Genomic DNA, 24,627 nt, shown 5'->3' with positions numbered 1-24,627 from the left:
CCAGCCCTGGCAGTGCCCACGGCCGGGCTGGACAGGGTTGGAGCAGCCCGGGGTAGTGGACGGTGTCCCTGCCCACGGGGGGCGTGGAACCGCAGTATCCTCAGCGCCGTCTCCAGCCCGAGCCGCAGCGCGGGCAGGCCCAGGCCAGGCCCTGGAGGGGCTGCAGGCCCCGCCCCGCCCGCCGCAGGTGCCGGAGCCGCCGCAGCCGCAGCACACCCGGTGGGTGCCCGCGGGACGGGACGGGACGGGACAGGCCGGGGAGGGGACGGGGACGGCACGGGGAGCGCCAGCCTCGGGGGCCGCGGCGGCCTCCGCACAGCAGGGCCGGCTGGAGGCACCGGGGGGACACGGAGCGGTGAGGGGGACATGGAGCGGTGCGGGGGACACCGGGAGGATACGGAGCGGTGGAGGGAGGGGACACCGGGCACCGCAGGGACACTGGCAGGGGACGGCCAGCACCGCTGGGACGGAGAGGGCTGGGAATCGCCCCCGGGTTAACCGGGAGCAGGCGGAGGACAGGGCTCGGGGCCTGAGCAGCGGAGTCGGGGAGAGGTCCGGCCGGAGGGTGTACGGCCGGGACAGGGACAAGGACAAGGACAAGGGACAGGGCAGGAGGCGGCCCCGGCCCGGCCGGGCCCCAGTGCGGGCAGTGCCGCGGGGGCTGTGGGAATCGCAAAGAATCCTACAAAGCTTCAGCTCTGTCCTCGGCGCTGCCAGGAAGGGCCGGGACGGCAGCGCTGGAGGGATGAAATTTCATCAGGCAGAAGGCGAGGTCGTGTACTTGGGAAGAGACTGCCCGGTGCTATGGGACAGGGCAGGGGACACGGCTGTGGGACAGGGCAGGGGACACGGCTGTGGGACAGGGCAGGGGACACGGCTGTGGGACAGGGCAGGGGACGTGGCTGTGGGACAGGACAGGGGACGTGGCTGTGGGACAGGACACAGGACACGGCTGAGGGACAGGACAGGGGACATGGCTGTGGGACAGGACAGGGGACACGGCTGTGGGACGGGACAGGGGACATGGCTGTGGGACAGGGCAGGGGACACGGCTGTGGGACAGGACACAGGACACGGCTGAGGGACAGGACAGGGGACACGGCTGTGGGACGGGACAGGGGACATGGCTGTGGGACAGGGCAGGGGACGTGGCTGTGGGACAGGACACAGGACACGGCTGAGGGACAGGACACGGGACACGGCTGTGGGACGGGACAGGGGACGTGGCTGTGGGACAGGGCAGGGGACGCGGCTGTGAGACAGGACACAGGACACGGCTGAGGAACAGGGCAGGGGACACGGCTGTGGGACAGGGCACAGGGCATGGCTGTGGGACAGGGCAGGGGACATGGCTGTGGGACAGGGCACAGGGCATGGCTGTGGGACGGGACAGGGGACATGGCTGTGGGACAGGACAGGGGACACGGCTGTGGGACAGGGCAGGGGACGTGGCTGTGGGACAGGGCAGGGGACACAGCTGTGGGACAGGGCACAGGGCATGGCTGTGGGACAGGACAGGGGACATGGCTGTGGGACAGGGCACAGGGCATGGCTGTGGGACAGGGCAGGGGACATGGCTGTGGGACAGGACAGGGGACATGGCTGTGGGACAGGGCAGGGGACACAGCTGTGGGACAGGACAGGGGACCGGCTGTGGGACAGGACAGGGGATATGGCTGTGGGACAGGGCACAGGGCATGGCTGTCGGACAGGGCACAGGGCATGGCTGTGGGACAGGGCAGGGGACACGGCTGTGGGACAGGACAGGGGACATGGCTGTGGGACAGGGCAGGGGACACGGCTGTGGGACAGGGCACAGGGCATGGCTGTGGAACAGGGCAGGGGACACGGCTGTGGGACAGGGCACAGGGCATGGCTGTGGGACAGGACAGGGGACACGGCTGTGGGACAGGGCAGGGGACACGGCTGTGGGACAGGACAGGGGACACGGCTGTGGGACAGGGCACGGGACATGGCTGTGGGACGGGCAGGGGACATGGCTGTGGGACAGGACAGGGGGCATGGCTGTGGGACAGGGCACAGGGCATGGCTGTGGGACAGGGCAGGGGACACGGCTGTGGGACGGGACAGGGGACATGGCTGTGGGACAGGGCACAGGGCATGGCTGTGGGACGGGACAGGGGACATGGCTGTGGGACAGGGCAGGGGACGTGGCTGTGGGACAGGGCAGGGGACGTGGCTGTGGGACAGGGCAGGGGACACGGCTGTGGGACAGGGCACGGGGCATGGCTGTGGGACAGGACAGGGGGCATGGCTGTGGGACAGGACAGGGGACATGGCTGTGGGACAGGGCAGGGGACATGGCTGTGGGACAGGACAGGGGACATGGCTGTGGGACAGGGCAGGGGACACGGCTGTGGGACAGGACAGGGGACCGGCTGTGGGACAGGGCAGGGGACACGGCTGTGGGACAGGGCACAGGGCATGGCTGTGGGACAGGACAGGGGATATGGCTGTGGGACAGGGCACAGGGCATGGCTGTGGGACAGGGCAGGGGACACGGCTGTGGGACAGGACAGGGGACACGGCTGTGGGACAGGGCAGGGGACACGGCTGTGGGACAGGACAGGGGACACGGCTGTGGGACAGGGCACAGGGCATGGCTGTGGGACAGGACAGGGGACATGGCTGTGGGACAGGGCAGGGGACACGGCTCTGAGAGGAGCAATGGGCATCCCCAGAGTGCCCAGAACACTTCCAGGCATCCCTGCCCCGGAGAAACATTCCCCAGGAATGATGAGTCCATTCTGCAGGAGCTGAAAGGAGCTTGGATGTCTTGACAAGCAGGAAGAGGGGTAATGATGGTGGGGATGGTATTGTCAGTCAGCACATTGGCAGTGTCAGATGAGGGCTCATTCATGCTTAGCACAGCACAGCAATAAATACCAAGGAATTAATATTATCAGGAAGCTGGGAGGGCTTTAACCATTACAATGGTGAGATCTTGGCTCTGCCTCCCAGGAGGACTGGGGAGGCAAAGGGTGGGAGCTGTAAGGCAGCGTTCAGTTGGAAAATCACAGAATCATAGAATGGATTGTGTTGGAGAAGACCTGTGAGATCATCAAGTCTGACCCTTGATCCAACCCCACGGTGATCACAGTGGGGTTGGATCAAGATGTGGTGGATTCTCACTCAGTGCCACGTCCATAGAGTCACAGAATGGATTGGGTTGGAAAAGACCTCTGAGATCATCAAGTCCAACCCTTGGGCCAACTCCAGCCCCTTTACCAGATCATGGCACTCAGTGCCACAGCCAAGCTCAGTTGAAAAACCTCCAGGGATGGGGAATCCACCCCCTCTCTGGGCAGCCCATTCCAATCCCTGAGCACTCTCTCTGCAAAGAATTTCTTTCTGATCTCCAACTTCAATTTCCCCTGGCAGAGCTTGAGCCCATCGTGCCCCCTTGTCCTATTGCTGAGTGCCTGGAAAAGCACAGGGGGTTCTGGTTGCTGCTGAACAGAGGTTGGGTTCCCAGGGAAAGCTCCAGGGCTGTGCAGGGAGTGGGAACAGGCAGGCTGGGATGGTCCTCTGGGTCATCCACGAGCCATGCTCAAGGTTAACCTTCTCCAAGTCACTGCAAGCACCAGTGTGTGTGTGTCCCTTGGGCTGAGGCATCACTGGTAGAGCTGCCCAGAGGGGGTCTCCTTGCACCAGTCAGAACTGGTGAGAAGTCTGGTGGTTGTCACATTCCAGGCTGAGCCTAAAATACCAGGTGGTAGAGATGAGGTCAAGCACAATGATTCTAAGTAGAAATGTTTTAAATTATAGTGGGTTTGGGCTGTATGTAAAACTCTCTGAGAAACACTTTGGGAATATGCTCAAGAGCCTCCTGTTTGTTCCCTTCACCCAACAGGCTTGAAATGGGCCTTTAATTGTGGCAGAGGCCCTGCTGCTTTCGGAGTGTGACTGGAGTGGGCAGCAGGGGAAAGTAGAGTGAGTATCACATATTGTGATATATAACCACAGCATGGCATTCATTCATGTTTAGGAACTAAACAAACCTGGGTCAGTGTGGAAAGCACAGCCTGAAAACTTCCCTTTCCCAAAGGCTTCTTTGTCTCAGTGTTGTCACAATGTCTGTGAGCTCCAGGAAATCCCCGGAAGTGTTTAGTGATGTAGCTGCTCTGTTCTCCTTCAGTGTTATGTGAGGAGCTAATTCCTGTTTGGAGGCAGTGCCTTTATGGCTGTAACAAGGGCAGGTGATGAAACAATGTCCCCAAATGTACCCTGAGTGATGCCACATGGTCAGTTCTGCCCAGCTGCTGTTTCAGGGCTGGTGGGGCTGCAGTGGCTGTGTCTGCTCAAGAAGGTGCTGGGAGGTGTGTTTATGTGCTGAGCACCAAAGGATCTTGCAGCAGGTGTGATGGGGACAGGTAAAGGTGAGGGAGTTTCTCTTTCAGAACCTGAGCCCTTCCTAAGAAGATGGAAGACCATACTGAATTTCTTGTGTTCCCTCAACAAATCCTGCACCTCAAGTTCAGTTCTGAAACTCAGTTCCACATGTTTCTGTTCCTCTGTCTCAGCTGCTGTTGGGAAAGGAGGGAGGGTGTGTGTCAGACACCCTGGTTTGGTTAATGAGCCTGTTTTTGAAGGTCATTTTCTCATCAGCCACCTGTGTGTGTGGGAAGCCACACAGTGGCCACTGCCTTCCTCCTGCATGAAGCACAAGTGTCAGACACGCTCTAGGAGCACAGATAATGCACTCCTGTAGCTGAGGGATGTTCCTCCAGGGACCAGAACAGGACACAACACCCACACTGGCTGTTTCGGGGGCATTTGGGTTCTTGGCACGGTGTTGTCTCCTGCAGAAGTGTTGCCATTGCCAGTCTTACTCACTGCCATTGCAAAAGAAGGGATGGAAGTAACTTTTATTACGTAAAACATTATATATTTCCCCCCTTTACATGTGAATTTAGCAGATAAATACATGTGTGTAAAGGATGTGGTCAATGTGGAAATCTTTCAGTATGAGAATGAGTGGTTTTGCAAGGAGATACACAGAATTCTCAGCATCTGCTCTGATCCAAGACTTGTTTTTTGCTTCTGGGTAAAGAGAAGTATGAAATTCAGTGTTCTACAGATGTTTGTGCTACGTTGTAAAGCCCTCCATTTGATTTCTTATAATTGCCTTAATCAGGAGAAGATATCCTGGATTGAAATGAACTAAGTCTTTTAAACAGTGGGTTTTGTTTGGACTGCAATGGGCTGTGCTTCACTTGTGCTGGTGTTACCAGGTCTCTGTACATGCTGAGTGTACCATGGGACAGTTTTCCTGTGTGCAGGCTCACATTTACTCAGCTTTGCAGCAAGCACAGGGGAAGGTTGATGGCACCCAGCTGAGCCAGTGTTTGCATAATATGGAGATTAAAATAATAACCAAGGCAGCAGGGCTGAATCCACCTTCCAGCTCCTAGACAGGTGTGCCAGCTTCTCAGAAGGTGTTCTTCCAGACTGGTCTGTGCAGAGCAGCTGGAAACAGGGAGGGCAGGAGAGGTGGGAAACAATAGATAGATAGATAGATAGATAGATAGATAGATAGATAGATAGATAGATAGATAGATAGATAGATGCTGATGTGCCTCGTGGCTCTGAGCAGCAGTGAGTGATGTTCCAAGAGGGAAGATTTTCCCTCTCCTGTGGGGAGAGGCTGAGGGAGCTGGGGGTGTTTAGCCTGGAGAAGAGGAGGCTCAGAGGTGACCTCAGCACTGTCTGGAAGTGCCTGAAGGGAAGTTCTGGCCAGGTGGGGGTTGGTCTCTTCTCCCAGGCACTCAGCAATAGGACAAGGGGGCACGATGGGCTCAAGCTCTGCCAGGGCAAATTGAAGTTGGAGATGAGAAAGAAATTCTTTGCAGAGAGAGTGCTCAGGGATTGGAATGGGCTGCCCAGAGAGGGGGTGGATTCCCCATCCCTGGAGGTTTTTCACCTGAGCTTGGCCGTGGCACTGAGTGCCATGATCTGGTAAAGGGCCTGGAGTTGGACCAAGGGTTGGACTTGATGATCTCAGAGGTCTTTTCCAACCCAATCCATTCTATGATTCTGTGATTTTAATTGTGCAGTGCCTTTCCTTCTCTGTGATACAGAAACAGTGATGGTTTGTGGTGGGAACTTCAGTTGTTCTACAAAATATTTGAGGGTTTTGATTGGTTGTGCTTCCCAGGACCTGATTTTGCAGCTGTTACGCACTCAGAGGGCTCCAGCCTGGAGCCCCCTGACTCTGGTGATGGTTTCAGAGCAAGGCTCCTGAGCACACAGATGTGCAGACACAGATGTGTAGGTACCTTTTTCCTTCAAAAAGCACACGATGCCTTGGTGTGTGATCCTCACCTGGCTGTTTTCCTGCTGTTCCCTTGGTATGTGTCTCACAGCTGGAGAGCAGCAGTGCCACTTTCATAAGCACTGTCAGATCTTTGCGTGCTCTGCACAGGACACATCTCCCTGTCTGATCAAAGGGAACAAAATTAGAGCAGGTGCTGTAGGAAACCACGATCCATTTTCTCCCAGAATCAAGTTTCTGAGGCAGGGGGAGCTCAGGGAAACTCTGGGCTGCTGTTACAGTTTTGCTTTGGGCCCCTTCATTCTGAGCTGCCTCGTAGCTGCTGTTCAAAGTTTGTGTGTTTGTGGTGGTGACAAAGGGCTGTTTGAGAGCAGCCCTGTGCTGGGCATTGGTCTGGGTAGAAGATGGAGGCTGGAGCAAAATGTGTGAGGCCCCACTTCAGTGCAGTAAGAAAATAGCAGAAATGACCCCAAAAGATGGCAATGTAGCATTGTGGGAACTGTGAGGAACAGCTGCTGGCTCTGTGTTTGACTTTGAACCTTGGCATGAGGGAACCTGAGATGGTCAGAGAGTGAAGAGATGAGCTGGGGCTTCCTGTGCAAATTAAGTAATGTATTTATTACTTACTGTGATTAGTAGGGTAACTCTGAATTGGTTATATCCTTTATAATATAATGTATCCTTTATAATATATCCCTCCTTTGTGCATAAGAACATGGAGTAATAGCCAGTTCTCCTATAAATTTTAGGATAAAGCATTTGTGCTGAGGTGGTGCCCTGACCTTCCCTCTTGCCCATATTCCTGACCCTTCTTTGATACCCAGTCTCTGCTTTTGGAAAGAAAACCTTCCATGCTTGCACAGCAGCCTGTCTACCAGTAAACAGTTTTGGAAGATGTTTTTACAAGGATATTCCCACTTTAAGTTTACAGTCTTACTATTCCACCTTGCATTCCATTTTACAATCCCAAATTCCATCCACCTCATCCTTCTGGGATGCACAGCCCGTGTTCTGCCTGTATTTTGTCTTTATTTGCTCCCTGCATTGTGTGGTCACAGAGAAAAGGAATTGCACTCAATTCGAACCACGAGAGCCTGTTTGCTTTGGGATGGTCTCCTTGGGCTCTTATTTTGGGGATTAGTGTCAAGGCTGGGTCTGTGTGTTGTGGTTATCCCAGCCATTCCCAGAACTGGAAAGAGATGATGTCTGTGGGAACTGATTTCTCAGCAGGATGCGTTCCCCAGCCCTGCCTGGAACAGGGGACCTGCTGGGGCTGCAGGGAGAGGTACTTGGACTGCTCAGAGGGATCAGTCGGGCTCTCTGAGCTCCCCCAGGGTTTATACTGGCTCCATGAAAAAAACCCCAAACAGAAATACAGGAATAAAGGGGAAAAAAGTTAAAAATAAATAAATAAAGGAAAAGCCCAGAGGCTTGTTCTTTCTTGATGTTGGGCAGCATGTGCAGACACAGACAGTTCCTGTCTCCCTCCAGCCCTCAGCCTGGAGGCTGAGCAGTTTTTGTTGGCACTGACATCCCAAAATGGGATCTGCTGCTCCTGTCTTTATAAAGGAAGCCCTGTCTTACCTCACTGGACAATGGAGCCTTTCACCAAGACAAAGGTGGTGGCTGAGGTGTGGTTACACCTGAGCACAGGTGACCTGCCAGACTGCACAGTCAGCTCTCTGCCTGCAGGGACTGACTCTGAGGGTCTCCCCACTTCTCCCCTTTGCAGCTTCATTCTGACAGTGCCTCACAGTGCAAGATCAAATTAATTGGCAGGTGTTTTCCAACCATGTTTTGAAGCACAGTTGTTTGATTGAAAAGATACACCCACCTCCCTAATTTTTGAGGGGTCATCGAGGAATTGTATTGAAAATAAGCCCCTCATTGCCCAGAAATCCCCTGGGCTTTTTCTCAGAGCCCCACAGCTGGAGAGCGGTATAATTTTTTTTTTTTGGTTGATGGGTGAGTGAACAAGATTGCTGTCCTGGGGAGAACTGCTGTAAAATTGATTTCATTTATGTCATGGAACAAAGATTGTCATGTGGGAAGACTTGAGTAAAACCCAAGTGCAGCCTGGCCCTCCTGGGGGCCAGACAAGCAGTGCTGAGCTGGATGTGAGCTGGGGGTGCTTGGCTTCTGCTGGGCCTCACAGAGTCACAGCACACCTGTCCAAGTCATGGCTTACCTCGTGTCCTTCCAGTGTGGGGCAGGGGAACAGCTCCTCACCCTCTGCTAAATAACATCCCTTAGGCAGACTGTGCTTTCCTTTTGGGAAAGCACTTGTGCAGCCTGTAAGTCCCTGTGGTATTTGGATGCTAATGTTGTGCAGGAACAAAAATCAGGGCAAACCCAGGGAGCAGTTTGTGTCCTGGCACAGCCAAGGGGATGTTGCATCGAGGGGCTGCTGCCGGGAAGCACCAGCAGCTTTTCCAGTACAACCCGAGCTAAATTTGCTGCCCAGGAACAGGAGGAGGGTCAGCTGCTTTTTATGGCAGTACCACGTGTCTGCAGAGCTTTTGAAAATAAAGGCTGGCTAATACGTTCTGGATTGACTTACTTGTATCTCCAAGACCCAGAACAGCTGCTGTCCCATGTTTTCTCTCCTTCTCTTTTGGGTTGTTTTGTTGTGGGTTGGGGTTTTTTTTCCAAATGGCCATGACTCAGCCCTTCCCTGCTGTTCTCTGAGTTTCCTGGTTTCTGAATAGGCTATTCTTGGGACAGCAATTCCTGACAGATTGGAACAAGGAGAGTGTTGTGTTGTTTTGTCCTTTGTTTCTCCTGTGGCTTGGGCTAATGCTCTGCTTCCCTGTGACTTTTGCCTTGTTCCTGCATTACCAAATCCTCCTAAATTGTTGAATGCCATCTGAGCCATCTTCTTGCCCTCTAAGGCACGATCCAGGCTGTGGTCCTTTCACAGCACCAGCTCTTCTTTCCCAGCAGGATGGTGGTGACAATCCTGAGCCTGGAGGGTTAGACTGGTATGACTGTCTATTGTGAAGCTTCAATCCATCTTCTTTTAGCCCCTTTGACTCCCAGGGGCTGTGCTTGGCTCTACAGTGATCTGCTGTGGAAGGGATAGATCCAGATGAGGACCTTGCCAGGGGCAGATCCAGGGAGGACCCTGCCAGGGGGAGATCCAGGGGAGGACCTTGCCAGGGGTGGATCCAGGTGAGGACCTTGCTAGGGGCAGATCCAGGTGAGCATCTTGCCAGGGGTAGATCCAGGTGAGAACTTTGCCAGGGGTAGATCCAGGTGAGAACCTTGCCAGGGGCAGATCTAGGTGAGGACCTTGCCAGGGGCAGATCCAGGTGAGAACCTTGCCAGGGGCAGATCCAGGTGAGGACCTTGCCAGGGGCAGATCCAGGGGAGGACCTTGCCAGGGGTAGATCCAGGTGAGGACCTTGCCAGGGGCAGATCCAGGTGAGGACCTTGCCAGGGGCAGATCCAGGTGAGGACCTTGCCAGGGGCAGATCCAGGTGAGAACCTTGCCAGGGGCAGATCCAGGTGAGAACCTTGCCAGGGGTAGATCCAGGTGAGGACCTTGCCAGGGGCAGATCCAGGTGAGCATCTTGCCAGGGGTAGATCCAGGTGAGAACCTTGCCAGGGGCAGATCCAGGGGAGGACCTTGCCAGAGGGAGATCCAGAGGAGGACCTTGCCAGGGGCAGATCCAGGTGAGGACCTTGCCAGGGGTAAATCCAGATGAGGACCTTTCCAGGGGTAGATCCAGGGGAGGACCTTGCCAGGGGTGGATCCAGGTGAGGACCTTTCTGGGGGTAGATCCAGGTGAACACCTTGCCAGGGGCAGATCCAGGGAAGGACCAGCACCAGCTGCTGTGTCTGTATGTCCCCAGTGATACAGAGTCTCTGTGCAGGGCTGAGGCAGCACTGTGGATCAGATGGCTCATCCTGACTGTGGTCTGTCACAAGTAAGGGGAAAATATCACCTGGAATTTAAAAGCAATGAAAAAAACCCTTTCTGATTGCTTATTTATTGCCCTCCCACAGATGGCAGAGGGTGGAAATCTGAAGGATGCTCTCTCTGAAATGCTTCATCCTGCAATTACCCATCTTATTAACACAAGGGGATTTTGGAATTGAGTTTATTCCTCTGTGGTATGTGCTGGGGAGAGTCTCCCCAAGCCAGTGGCTGCTTTTGTTGTGCAGTTGGAAATGAATGTAGTATTTAATATTAAACAATCCTTGCTGGGTTTTAGTTTTATTAAGAGCACAGCTCTTTCTGTTGAGACACAGTTGTATGAGAAGGGGAAGTAGACTGGTGTGTGTTTTGTCTGGAAAATACAGTTGGCTTTTTAAAAAACCCAGAGGCATGCTATGTTTTCTCAAAGCCTGTGGTTACTAAGAGAAATTTCTCAGCCTAGAGAACTCCAAACACAAGGGCAGTGTTCTTCCTTAGCATCCCTCCACGTTGTTGGATATGCTGTATTGTTGTTAAGCCAACCAAGATAAAAGCTCTTCTGTGTGAGGAGGCTTTGAGCACATTCACTGCCAGATTAAATTAGCCTTTCTGGGGATAAATTAGCCATAGTGATGTAGGCAGCCCCACTCTCTGCAGCTGTGAAACCCACACGTGCTGGTACCCACAGCAGGTTCAGGAGGGATGTGGTGGCCGTGCTGCTGACAGGAGATTCCATTGCTGGCTGAGGATGAAGGAAAAGCAGCCTGTTGGATTTTATTGATTAATGCAAACAATCTTCTGCAGAGAGAAAGGACTTCACCCGACAAGCCTGTGAGGTTTACAGTGAAGACCCTTTATTACACACGGCACACAGTTTATACAGGGTTAAAGCTACATTCTATTGGCTAAATTGAGCCTCACAGCACCAGGCCAGAACCTTTAATTGGTTAAAAACCATATCTCACAAGTCCAGTGTTTATATTATCTCATCCTCCGTGTTTTCAGGTGCACCTCTGGAGTTCTGTGAGAAAGTCGAGGCATTCTCATGAGAAGACTTCTAGGGAGTCGTTGAAAGCTCCTAGGGAGTGATTCTCACCCAATGAACAGCAGCAGGTGTGTGTCCTTGTTGCCTGTTAGCAGATATCTGTTCCAGGCTCACGGAGCTGGTGCAGGATGGATTGCTCACAAAGAAACCCCTGAACATGTTTTTTCTGAAAGAAACCTCTCAGCAATTGATCATTTCCCCAAATGAGAAGCAGGCCACTCTTTTAAGAGAGGGAAAGGAACCCCTGGGGTTCAGCACAGGTTCAGGGAGGGAATCATGGAGCCTTTACCCTTGCTGCAGTGACTCCAGCCTGGGATGCTTTTGAGGTCCCCAAGGGTGCCAGTCACCCAACTCATGGCAGAAGGGGAGTGTTGGAGCTTTTGTGGAGAAGGAACACAGAGTGAAGGAGAGCAGTGGGGATGGAGTTTCCATGCACTGCCCACTCCTTTGTGTTTGCATTTTTAAGTGCCCACTGGATAACTAACTGCTGCTGGTGTGTGCGTGCTGCCCTTGCCTTAGAGACCTGTCCAGTTTGTCTTTAATTAACTTAATGCCTTTACTGGGCTTTGTGCTATATCAGGAGCTGCTCACAAGAGGCTGGGTCTGCACGAAAGGCTCAGCTCACCCTTCCTGTCTGCGCCGCTGGGACCATCCAGCCCCTCCAAAACCTGAGTCTTTGAGCACAAGAGTGAAGCTGGAACCAGGGACCATTCCCCCTGCTGTTAAATATCAGCTCTTCCCCTGGGCTTGTTGCAGCTCTTCCATAGAGACGTCATCAGGAGCAGATTTGTGTTTAGGGAATGGAGAATTTCCCCTGACTCCGTGGCTGCCACAGGAGGTGTTACTTTAGCCTTTCAGACTCCTGCCTGGCCGTGATTTGGGATGGTGGGAGCTCAGTTTGGAGCTGCCTGCAGGGCTGTTCCGATGAGAGAGAAAATAGTTCCCAGCTTGTTTAGTGTCGTGGGAGCTGCTCCGTCTTCTCAGGCTCAGGAGGGGATTTCAGCCCTGAATCCTCCAGAGCAGCTGAGCTGTTTACCTGCCCTGAGGGCATCCTGGTATTATGGCTTGAGTGCTCCCCAGTTCCATCCCGTGCTGTGAGGGCACTGAGTGTTCCAAACCCTCTGAGTGCTCCCCAATCCCATCCCGTGCTGTGAGGGCACTGAGTGTTCCAAACCCTCTGAGTGCTCCCCAGTCCCATCCCGTGCTGTGAGGGCACTGAGTGTTCCAAACCCTCTGAGTGCTCCCCAGTTCCATTCCGTGCTGTGAGGGCACTGAGTGTTCCAAACCCTCTGGCCAGCCATGCTTCCCATGGAACAGCAAAGCAGTGAGGTGTTGCCTTGCAGAGAAAGGGTTTGGAAAAGCCTGGAGCAGGGACTTGAGCAGGTGTGTTGGTGTGTGTTAGAGGTGCTTTGAGTCCAGCTGCTGTGCTGGATTGTCAGTGAGAGGTCTCCTGCTGGCTTTGTCCACGTTCTGGAGTCCAAGTGATGTCCCTGGCATGCCCAGACTGGGGTGGGGCCTGGAGAGGCACGAGGACATCCCCTCTCTTCCTCCCCCCTTGCTTCCAGAGGGAATACAGCTCTGCAGGTCTGGCTGTGTCCTGTGCTGCTGCTCACATTTCAGAGGAGAGATGTGGCTTTGCATGTCCCACTGTCCCCTGACAGGGTGGCTGTGCTGCCTCCCAGTGAGCCGTGGTGGCAAGTCAGGCTCAGAGGGAGCAGCTTTTGGGTGACCTGAGGGGCAGATACACAGCAGGTCCTTACGTGGGGGTTCTGGGAAAGGGGTTGTGGAGGAGTTGGCAGGAACGGGTGCTGCAAACTGAAACCACAGTCATGAAATGCCTGGGAGGGAAAATGACTTTCCTGGACTGGGAAGTCAGTGTGGACTGGCCAAGTGTGGTGGGAACTGGAGGGAGAATTGGGAATGGCAGGAGCTGTGTGTGACTCAGGGGTGCCCAGCGCTGGGCACACTCAGTGCCTGCTGATTAATCCAGGGGTTTTCCCTTCTGTGAGCTGGGACATTGTCATCTGTCCCAAATCCAAAGCTGGGCTTGGGGGTAGGGGAGTGCAGGACACCCTCCTCCTGTCAACATGCCCTGGGGTGAGCCAGCCTGGTGTTCCCAGTCGGGAAATGGGAAGGTCTGTGGGGGCAAGAAGGTGGGTGTGGTAATACAAGTGGCCTCAGCATGGAGAAGTTCCTGCAGTGCACGTGTCTCTGGGTGTACATGGGGGTTCTCCCTGTCGGCAGGAGGACTCAGGAGAGATCCCAGACCTTGCACACACACTCCTGCTTAACTCCAAACCTTGCACAGAGCGAGCCATGGGCTTGCATAAAACACAGAGCACTTCCCACTAGCCCTCAGAGAACCAGTGCAAGGTGACACTGTACCTGTTAAATCTGAATGTCAGCAGATTCTCTGGCGCCAAGGCAGAGGGATCTGTGAGGGTGGGAAATGCTAATGATGTTGGAGACTGGAGTCAGTCCTGCAGTGAGCTGGTGCTCTCCTGGGAGAAGAAAACATCAGTTCCATGACATATGTTTTGTACATCACTTGAAAGGAAAGCGGATCTGGAATCACCACCAATGTATTCAAAATTATTTCACTGTGTTGCAAAATCTGCAAGGGAATTCTGAATAGGCTCTTGGGCTCTGATTAATTCTGAAGCTGAAATGCAAAAGTGCTGATTCTCTCTGACTCTTAATTTCCTCCTCCCTTGGAGCTTGCTGTGTTATTTAATGGAAGTCACACGTCTACTCAGCAATGATGGAGCTGTGTTAGTATTTGACTTTCTCTAAAAAAAGTCTATAGAAGGAGGGAGAAATGCAAAAATGAGTGCATAAAGAAATAAAGTATTTTTGGGTTAGTTTTGGGAAGGAAATCTCTAAAATCCTGAGCTGAGGGATGTAGTGGGTGATCACTGAGTGTTCACCTTCTCTGTGCAGAGCTGGGAGGTGCCCCTGGAAGGGGAGGCAGCAGACTGGCAGCAGGAGAGGCTTTTTTGTGGAGGTAACTGAAGAGCTGGACTTGCCACTGCTGTGAGCTGGACCTGGGAAGGGCTTGGGGTGATCTGTGGAGAAACCTCATGCTGCCCAATCTCCAAACACCTGAGTGACTGGAGTGGGAGGGACCAACAAGGTGGTGATTTTACCTTCCTGACTCATCCTTAAGCCTCTGTTCCAGGCTGCCACCAGAGGTGAGCTCGGATCTGTGACTGTCCTTAATACAAGGCAGTGCAGAGCTTCTCCCCCACCTCCTGCTTGCTGTTTAAGCCTCTTGAGCTGGGGTATTTTTGTTTGCCTGTTAAATGAACAGCCACCCTTGTGCCACATGTAAGTTTGGTGTTATGTTCAGACAGCAGTGTTGGAGTGGATCTTGGGTTTAGCTGCTCTAGATCCTGTCAGGTTGTGGTGTTACTGTTATTAACCAGATATCAAAGGGATGATGTAAGGCAGGATGTGTCCTCTCAGGGGGAAAATTAAGCAGATACAAGGACTGGAGGCAGCTGCTGCTGCTATCACTGGATGCTTTCCCATGGATGTTATCAAGTGTTAGCTTGGATTCTTTGTGAACTCCAGTCAAAGTCTCCCCAGGGGTTTGGCTTGCAGCACCCTCCTTTTCTCATCTCTCTGGCACAGGTTTCTGGGATGCAGAGGAACTCAGGTGTGGCATTAATGTTGTTTTTAATCACATCCCTGAGAACACCTGGCAGATTGGACCCTGTCCTCTCCCATGCAGCCAGGTCACCACTGGAAGGCTCTGAACAGTGAGCACTCCTGAGTGGGAGAGTGTTTTCCAGGGCCAGGAGCAGCCTGTGGGACAGCCTGGCTTGCTCCATGTGCAGGACACTGTCTTTGGGAGCCAAGTTAGCTGCCTTGGTGGTGCAGAGAGTTCTCTGCACACCTGAGCCTTCCCCAGTGCCTCTGCATGTGTAAGTTTTGAAAAGTGGGGTCACGGTTTAGCATGTTAAAAGGGATACAGTGGTAGTGCTGGGTGGATGGTTGGACTGGATGATCTTAAAAGTCTCTTCCAGCATTGACAGTTTTGAGATTCTGGGATTTTATGGCCTCTCCTCGCTGGTCACAGACTCCTTTGTCACCCCTCTTGTCTCCTCCGGGATGTCTGTGCTGGCACGTGGTGCCTCCCACAGCTTGGGAGCCCACGACAAAGAACTACCCCAGTCGTTCCTTTCATTTTGTCTGGTTTTTCTTTAAATGTTCAGGTTAACCAGCTCCTGGCAAGGCTGTTTCTGCAGCCCCAGTGTGGAAAGCCAAGAGTGCTTGGTCAGCTCATCCGGAGGGGAATAGCACTGGAGAGAATCCCAGAGGCGGCAGCAGGTCCTGCAGACGCTCCTCCCGCACGTAACCCTTTGTGGGTGTTGCAGATAAACCCTCTTGTCTTAAACAGGAGGGATTTTGTGTCTGGTTTCTCTGATACCGTTGCAGAGGAGCTCCCTGCAGCGGTAATTTGAATCTCTGGCCGAGGACAGCTGAGCCGGAGCTGCGCCCTGGAGATTATCTGATTGTGCTTTGGATTTAATGCCCTGAGAAATCTTGCTTGAATACAGCCCCTGGCGTGGTGCGGGGATCCTGCCCGGAGGGTTTGCCTGCCGGGTGGTGGGGGCACACAGAAGGTCAGACATGTCCGAGCTTCCCAGGTAATCCACTGGAAGGGGGATGCTGCTCCCGAGGTTCACACACTGGGGAGCAGAGCAGGGATTCTGGCATTCCTGGCCTGAATAACCTTCTCCTCCAGCACCCCTTGTTTCCAAGGAGCTGCTGCCCTGCCTCGCCGGCTGAGCTCGCCATCCCCGCACGGAAGGGACAGCCCGGCCCTGCGGGAAGCAGCATTTTCTGTGGAAGTGCGGGGGAAATCTGGGAGCAGCCTGGCTGTTCCTGCACGATGGGTTTGCGCTCCCTGGCAGTGCCTTGGACTTGGGAAAATGCAGCGCTTTCCTCCATCCCTTCCCGCGGGTTTCCGTTTCCAGCGGAGCTCGCAGGGCATGCGCCCTCTGGCTGCCTTGGCCAGGACCAGGATGAGGATGAGGAGGTGCTGCCAGGGTTAGCGGGGCACGGGCAGGGATTGCCACGGCATCCTCTTTCTGGAGGAGGCCGAAGCACCGTGTGCTGTTTCTCCCTTCCCTCCCGGCTTGGTGCAGGCTGGAGGCAGCAAATGCGCATGGGAAGAGGCAGGGCTGGGAGGGGAAAGTTTGGCTCGCTCACCGGGAAACATCGTTTTGTTGTGCCACATAAAACCCAGGCCGAAGTAGCCGCTGACACTGCAGGGATTGCTGCTGTCTGTCCTCGAAGGTAAGAGCTGGCCGGGGGGATCGTGCGTGCTGCGATCAGGAGCAGTGGGAGCTGGGCCACATCCCGGGGAGCTGCGCGTGAGTGGGCATGTGCAGGGAGAGGGCACATCCCGGTGTGCCATGGGCACAGGGAACTGGGAATGGAGAGGGCACATCCCGGTGTGCTGTGGGCACAGGGAACTGGGAATGGAGAGGGCACATCCCGGTGTGCCGTGGGCACAGGGAACTGGGAATGGAGAGGGCACATCCCGGTGTGCCGTGGGCACAGGGAACTGGGAATGGAGAGGGCACATCCCGGTGTGCCGTGGGCACAGGGAATGCGGGGAACTGGGCATGGAGAGAGCACATCCCTGCCTGCCCTGGGAACTGGGAATGGAGAGGGCACATCCCGGTGTGCCATGGGCACTGGGAACTGGGAATGGAGAGGGGAACATCCCGGTGTGCTGTGGGCACAGGGAACTGGGAATGGAGAGGGCACATCCCGGTGTGCCGTGGGCACAGGGAATGCGGGGAACTGGGCATGGAGAGGGCACATCCCTGCCTGCCCTGGGAACTGGGAATGGAGAGGGCACATCCCGGTGTGCCATGGGCACAGGGAATGCGGGGAACTGGGCATGCAGAGGGGAACACCCCGATGGCCACGGGCACTGGGCATGGAGAGGGCACATCCCTGTCTGCTCTGGACACAGGGAACTGGGCATGGAGAGGGGAACATCCCTGTCTGCTCTGGACACAGGGAACTGGGCATGGAGAGGGCACATTCCGGTGTGCCATGGGCACAGGGAACTGGGCATGGAGAGGGCACATCCCTGTCAGCTCTGGACACAGGGATCACACAGCTCCAGGCTGGGTTTGGAGGTGCTGCTCAGAAATGCTGTTGTGGAGGAAGGAGATTGGGATTTCCAGGGTCAGGGTTGTCCCTCTTTGGCACCCCTAAAGCCCCTTGGAAGGAAAACTGGCTTTCATCAAATGACACTTTGCCAGCATCTGCTCTGCCTTTTGTGCTCGTACCTCACACACCTCTGTGCACTTTTTGTCTCAGTATTCCCAGGTTCTGGAGCTGGTAGCCTGTGGCACACAAGTAGCTTTCCTGAGGCCAGGAAAGCTGTTCCTGTATCTAAGGGAGGGAGGCTGGGCTCAGTGGAGGAGTCCAGCACCTTGGCTTTTAAAGCTGGATTTACAAAAACCTGTAAGCTGGAATCTGCATCTGTGTGATGTGAAATGAAGCTAAAAGTGCTCATATCCTTTTATTTATTCATTGAATTTTAGTGTGCTTTTTTTTCCTTTTCTAAATATCAGAACTATTTTTTTTTGTGGAGGAAGAGCTCCAGAAATGTGCAGCAGCAGCTTTTGAAGTGTCAGTGTAACTGAACATGGCTGAGGATGAACAGATGCTGCTCTCTGTCTCAGGGGCTGGAGCTGCTGGAGGGAGAACATCACTGTGGGCCTCAGTTACCGAGTGCAGGAGGAGCAGGGACAGCACAGGGTGTTTCTGCCCGTGGGAAGGAGGCTGACTCAGAGCTGCACCATCAGGGCTGGCACGTGAGTTGGGCCTGCCAGCCTGAGCTCTGCCCTTGGCAGGGCTGTCTCACCCTGACAGATTTCAGCAGCCTGAAGCACCAACAGCTGCTGCCCGGGAAGAACGGTGTTACCAGACTGCATCTTTGGGTCTCCAAGCAGTGCAGGAATCAGCTGTGGGTGTTGTCTTAGAGGCATTATCTCTTTTGGGGTGCTATAGGACCTGTTCTGGTGGGGTGATGTTTCCTGGCCCCACTGCACACCAGCTGGTTTTGACAAGGGGTGTCCATCACAGCCATGTGGAGCCTGAGCTGGATGGACAGACCTTTTCTCTTGCTGTGTTTGAATCCCAGACTGTTTCCTCAGAGATGTAACTGAGGGAATGCAGCCAGCAGGGCACACTGCACCTGACACAGCTCCTCTTGTTGCTGCTGGAAGCAGCTGGAGAGCTCTGTGTCACCAGTTTTGGATGTGCCCATAATGGGAACCAGGAGCTTTGGAATGTCGATGCCTTTGGACAAGGGCCTGGAGTCACAGGACAAGGGGGAATGGCTTCCCATTGCCAAAGGGCAGGGTTAGGTGGGATACTGGGAAGGAATTCTTCCCTGTGAGGGTGGGCAGGCCCTGGCACAGGTGCCCAGAGAAGCTGTGGCTGCCCCATCCCTGGGAGTGTCCAAGGCCAGGCTGGACAGGGCTTGGGGCACTCTGGGCTGGTTGGAGGTGTCCCTACCCATGGCAGGGTGTGGGATAGGATGAGCTTTAGGGTCCCTCCCAACCCAAACCAGTCTGGAGTTCTGTAATCCCTCACTAACTAGATCCAGAGTTGCTGAGCACAGGAAGGAGGTAGATTAGAAGGCCTTGTGTTTCCACAGGCAGGACTGTGCCCACCCCACGGGTTCTCTGACTGTGCTCACTGTGTAAAGACCTCCTGGAGCTGGGGTTTCTGCCCCAGTCTGGGGGGCTCTAGAGGTCTCTTGCCATGGGTTTGTCCTTCTCTCCCAAAGCTGCCTGGAACAATACCCTGGGCTGAGCAGGGAGCACAGAGCCAGGGCAGGACACAGGGATGGAGGGCACAGCCAGGGTGGGACAAGCCCTTCGTGCTTGGGGCTGTGATGGAGCTGTGCTGGTTGTGTCTGTCACTGCTGAGCCCCAGCAGGTTAAAGGGAATCCTTTCATTTTCTTTAGCAAATCTCCAGCCTGTGGGGGCCTTTTGCACGTCTTCTCTGTTTAACAGGAGTGGCGTTTGCAGTGGGTCTGTGGTGGATTTATCCTCTGTAGTTAGTTTGCAGTGCAGGAGCCAGTAAAAGCTGTTCTTCCAGTTGAGAAGAGTTAATCTGCATTTTTAGGTGGAAACAGCATCTCCTCTCTCCATTCCTCCTACTGGTAACCGACTCCTTTTCAGTCTTAGGGTGTTGCAATGTGTCCTTGCTCCAAAGGACCTGCTCTAGACATTGGTGATTCCACCACATCCTGGATTTAAGTCTGGTAATCTTGGAGCACTGGAGGGCTGTCCATGCCAGGGTGGTGAGGGATGCCCTGGGGACACCATGTGCCCTCTGGTTTCCCACGGAGCTCTGTGTTGGAAGTGGGCTGGGTTTGTGCTGCTTGCATTAAGATGAAAGAAAGCACAGGAGAAACAGCTTCTAAGAGGCTTAAAAGCAACAGGCTTTTCTTTTCCTCCTGGGAAGGGCACACAGCCAACATCTTGCTCTTTACAGATCTCTCTTAATAAGCAGAATATTGCATTAGGAGTGACTGAGCCTGCCAAGAATGAGCAGAACAGCCCTGCAGCCCACAGCCTCCCTCAGCCCAGTGCACGTGTGGCTCTGAGATCCACAGGCTATTCCTTGTTGGTTCAGGGGCAGGATTTATTGATGGCTCCCTCTGGGGCTGTTGCTTCATCTGGTGGGTGTTTCTGGGGTGGCTGGTGGAGCACATGGGTGGGTCTCCTCATCTGCTGTGGTTTTTTGCCAGCTGCTTTGATGGGGGGAGTGAAGCTGGGGAGTGTTGAAAGATGTTACATTATGGGAAAGCAGAACCTGAGCTGGAGGGGCAGGAGGTCTGTTACCTTAGAGAAGCACTGGCCAGGCTGGTGTCCCAGGTGAGGACTCAGGGATTCTCCAGCTGGACTGGGCTCATCCAGGACCCCTGCAGGCATAGGGAAAGGAAGGTCAGGGTGTGCAGGGTGGGGAGTTTGGCTACTTTTGGAAGACTTAAGTCCTTCTTTTCTTCCCATCCCCATCCTGGGCTGAAAGGAGCATGGCCCAGTTTGCAGCTTTGTAGGTCACTGAAGGAGAAGGCAGGCTCTGCAGTGTGCTGGGAGCACTCTCTGCCCTGGCAGCTCTGCTTCCCCGGGCTCCTGGGGGAGAAACTGGGGAGAGAAGCAGGAGGAAGACAAACCCCAGCTGCCCTAGGGTCACACTGTGAGCCTGTGTGGCTGCAACACACAGTTTGAGACCTCGGGAGAGAAATACTAGTCAGTAAATGTGGGCATCCAGGGCAGAGCCTGTGCCTGTCAGGAATTTACTCGGCTCTGGGGGGGATCTGTGTGATCCCCCATGAGCAGCAACAGGTGATGGTGCTCCATGGCCTGGTGGCCTCGTTAGATTTCCTGCTGCCTTGCTGGAGGCTGCTCAGAGGCAGGGAGTGTGAGCTTGGAAGAAGGACGGGAACAAAGCAAAGCCAGGCAGGTGAGGGAGGAATGGATCTTCCACTTGACCCAGCAGCAGCAGTGGAGGTGGCTGTGCCCACAGGCACCTCTCTGGGCACAGATGCACTGCAGGGCTGGGGCAGCACTGGCTGCCTGGCCTGGTGCCCGTGCAGGCTCGTGCCGTGCTGGGCCGTGCTGTGGAGGTTGGTTGGTGTGTGCCGGGCAGGTTGCCCAGCACGTGGCATTGGTGCCAGCAAACAGGACAAGCAGGGTCACCTTTGCTCTTGGCCCTTTCTTTAGGGTGAGGGGTGGAGGGCTCAGGGGGTTGCTCAGCCCACAACAGGACCTCCCAGCACTGCTCCCCAGGGCACTGCCAGCATTGTCACCCTGTTCCATCCTGGTGGCAGCCACCCCGAGCACTGAGGGAGCAGCCTCTCTCTTACTTGTATTTCCCAATTTAGTCACTTCATAACTGAGCCAGAGTAAACAGGGAAGTCGGGTTTCTTGATGTTGTTGTGCTTCCTTGGCTCTCAGAGCATGTCAGTGGCTTTGCCACCTGCTGGGGACACAGAGCTTCGTGTGCCATCGAGGGGGCACCTGGGAGGCTCCTCCCACCAGGAGAGGAGGGGTGTGGTGTGGTGGCCAGGGAGCACTGTGGCTGTGATTCTTCTCTATGTCTGTAACTCTTTCTCTCCTTTTGCACAGATCTGGTGGGAGAAGCCAGCTCCCAAACCACCCTGCTCAGAGGAATTGCTGCCCTCAGCTCTGTGAAGGCCTCTGAGCTCTTGCTGTGAGGGAGAGGACAGGTAAATTGTACCCCATGGAAATAATGACTCCAGCTGTTACAGATGTGTTTAACCTTAACTCACTGGACTTCTGTACAGATTTGTTTAAGATGCTCTGTGGGTTTGCATCCCCTGCCTCTGGAGTTTGTGCTCCAGGCTTGGGGGTCCTGCCACGTCCCTGGGGCACAGTGTTGTGTGTCACTGTGGCTGGAGCTGGGGGCTGTGGGCAGCTCTTGCCCACCTTCAGCACCCCAAGGCACTTGGCAGAGCAGGTTCCAGCCCAGCACTGCCCTGGACTGTGCAGAGCCAGGGAGATCATGTTCCACCTTGGATTTGCTGCCTGCCCACAGCCTGTCCAGCCTTGGGGCTGCACCCCTGGGTCTGCCTGTGGTGGGTTCTGAGGCCAGTGCAGTGGTGGCACCAGCCCTGTCCCCTTCTGTCGCTTGTCACCTCCTTCCCCAAGTGCTGTGCAGCTCTGGCAGGTGTCTGTGGCACCAAAGGCTTCTGTCCTTGCAGGGCCACCCTGAGCCATGTCCAACGACCCGCCACCGCCCTACCCGGGGGGCCCCTCGGCGCCGCTGATAGAGGAGAAGCACGGCCCGCCCTCTGCACCAGGTACGGGGGTTGGTCCTGCTGCTGGGGGGTGCTGTGCTCACACTGCCAGGCAGACTGGAGCCAAGCTAGTGTGGGTTCCCTGGGGGTGCCCTGGCCATGCCTGCCCCTGCAGTTCTGCCCTGCAGTGCAGTGTGCTGGGCAGGGTGGGGCAATGCCCGGCTCTGTCTGTCCCGGTGTCACTCTCGGGGGAGGCAGGATGGGTCCCAGGGCAGTGATGAAGTGGTGAGAGCAGGGAGCACTCCCAGCTCAAAGCCTGGCACTGCTCCCTGCTGTGGGTGAGGTGGGTGAGTTTGGCTCCTTAGGGCCCAGAGGATGAGGCTTAAGGGGGTGCCCCCCCACACCTTCCCTTCCCTTCTACAACCAACCCTCAGCCCACCCAGCCAAGCCCCCCTCTCCCCACCAGCTCTGCTGACGCTGTGTTTCCTTTCAGAGGGTGTCACCCCAGTTGTGGGACAGCCCCAGGGGGTTCCCATCCCCCCTCCCGAGTTCGGGCCCCCCCCATATGAGCCGCCCTCACAGCCGGGGTTCGTGCCCCCCCACATGCCCATGGATGGCTCTGGGCCCTACGTGCCACCAGGTGAGTCCTGCCAGGGGCTGGGGGCGCAGGGGTGGTCCTGGTGCCCTGGGGAAGGTTGGGGGGACACAAGGGAGGGCTGGAGCTGCCGTTTGCAGCTTGCAGCAAGGCTCCTGGGGTGGGTGGGGGCACAGCAGGGTGGGCCCCATGTCTGTACCCACCTGGGTGGTGCTGTGGCAGCAGGATGAGGATCTGCCTCTCCTGCTGTGTATAAAGGTGCTCACCTGTGCATGTTTCTCATTCACAGCAGGGTTCTACCCACCCACGGGCCCTCACCCGCCCATGGGCTACTACCCTGCCCCGGGCCACTACCCCTCTCCCGGCGGCCACACGGCGACGGTGCTGGTGCCACCCGGAGCTGCCACCACGGTGACGGTGCTGCAGGGAGAGATCTTCCAGGGTGCCCCCGTGCAGACCGTGTGTCCCCACTGCCAGCAGGCCATCACCACCAAGATCTCCTACGAGATTGGGCTCATGAGCTTCCTTCTTGGCTTCTTCTGCTGCTTCGTGGGGTAGGTGCTGCAGGCAGAGCTGGGCCGTGTGCTGGGCCCTGATGCTGAGCTGTTGGTCAGGACTGGGGGCTCAACCTGGAGGTGGTGCTGGGACACCTGGGGGGTTCTCAGGGTGACAGCCCCCCAGCACATAGTCACATTTGCTGCCCGTGCCCAGGGGCTGCCTGAGCTCACCACTCTCTCTCTCTGCCTCTTCTCTTCTGTGCCCCAGGTGTGACCTCTGCTGCTGCCTCATCCCCTGCCTGTTCGATGACTTCAAGGACGTGACACACACGTGTCCCAACTGCAAGGCCTATATCTACACGTACAAGCGCATGTGCTAACAGCGCCCTGGGAGCCCGAGCACTGCAATGACACCGGCCCCTGTCCCGCTGCCATCCAAGTGTCCCTGTGTGCGTCACTCCCTCGCTTCCCCGCGGCGCTGTGTGCGTGTTACTACCCCCGGCTCCTCCGGCTCAGAGCTGCCACCACCTGCCCCGAGCTCTGGTCCTCACTGGGCACAGCGGGATGGGTGATGCTGGTGCACAGGGGAGGGGGCCCGGGCCCCGGATGGGCTGCCCTGTAGGAGTGGGGGGCACTGCCCTGCACCCCCTTGTGCTTCGGGGTGTGAGCGAGGCCCCTCTCGCCTGGGGCAGCCCCCGGAAGAGCAGCAGCTGCTGGAGGTGCCCAGCCCAGTCCCGCAGCGCTGGGGGTGCCTGGCTGCTGGGATGTGCTGCAGCCACCAGGAGGGCAGGGAGGCCCAAGCAGCCCACGGCACACTCGGGATGTAGCACAGGCCTTGTGGCACTTTAGGAAGGGGTTCAGATGGCAGTGCCACAGGGTAGTTCGTGGCCCCGTTCCCAAGGAGAGGCAGAGCTGCCTTCGGGCGGGGAGCGGGGCCGGCAGCAGCGCTGCGCCCTTGATCAGCCCTTGATCAGCACCTCCGTCCTGCCCCGGGGCCGCTCCAGCTGCATGTGCCCCCTCCCGGCCCCGGCAGAGCCAGACCCACACCCGGCATGTCGCTGCCTGCCGGCACTAGAGTAGAGGAGTTTGTTCCCAGGCCGCAGCTCCAGAGCCCCGCCCCGAGCCCGCGGGTGCCCACCCCGCAGTGCCCCGCGGCCCTCCTTGCATGTGGGTGAAAGGGGTATTTTTAGCTCACCTCGGTGGGGCGGAAGGAAGGGGGCAAGCAGGCAGTGACAGGCGCTGCCAGCAGCACCTCCACAGGCAAGGGCGAGAGGAAAGGGAGCCGTAGTCAGCCCCTGGGGCTGCTCCTGCCCTGGCCCCGGACAAAGGAGGGGCAGGGCTCTCAGCAGCCCGGTCTGCAGACACAGCCCCCCTGCACAGGCAGCTGCTGTTTGCCCGGGGTGGAACTGTGGCACTAGTCAGTGTTTTTATGTAAATAAATAACAGACCCTGAACTCGTGTATGTCT

The 24,627-nt window shown here is 55.9% G+C and overlaps 1 protein-coding gene across 9 annotated transcripts; it reads left to right on the top strand.

Moving 5' to 3' along the window:
* The first annotated feature begins 51 nt into the window (after positions 1-51).
* Positions 52-24,612, top strand: CDIP1 (cell death inducing p53 target 1). Of its 9 annotated transcripts, none has more exons than XM_071570830.1 (7): positions 52-219; positions 11,221-11,328; positions 21,437-21,537; positions 22,033-22,131; positions 22,562-22,708; positions 22,953-23,217; positions 23,429-24,612. In XM_071570830.1, exons 4-7 carry the CDS (start codon positions 22,047-22,049, stop codon positions 23,538-23,540), a joined length of 609 nt encoding a protein of 202 aa, XP_071426931.1. In that variant the 5' UTR covers positions 52-219; positions 11,221-11,328; positions 21,437-21,537; positions 22,033-22,046; the 3' UTR covers positions 23,541-24,612. The 9 variants fall into 9 exon arrangements, with proteins under 9 accessions (XP_071426931.1, XP_071426930.1, XP_071426928.1 ...); XM_071570829.1 differs by lacking the exon at positions 11,221-11,328 and adding an exon at positions 3,875-3,954; XM_071570826.1 differs by lacking the exons at positions 52-219; positions 11,221-11,328 and adding exons at positions 15,478-15,912; positions 16,414-16,564.
* Positions 24,613-24,627: the final 15 nt, after the last annotated feature.

The sequence above is a fragment of the Pithys albifrons genome, chromosome 16, assembly GCF_047495875.1.
Source record: "Pithys albifrons albifrons isolate INPA30051 chromosome 16, PitAlb_v1, whole genome shotgun sequence".
Taxonomy (NCBI): Eukaryota; Metazoa; Chordata; class Aves; order Passeriformes; family Thamnophilidae; genus Pithys; species Pithys albifrons.
The sequence above is the reverse complement of the archived record's forward strand: the minus strand, read 5'-3'. Positions and strand labels throughout refer to the sequence as shown.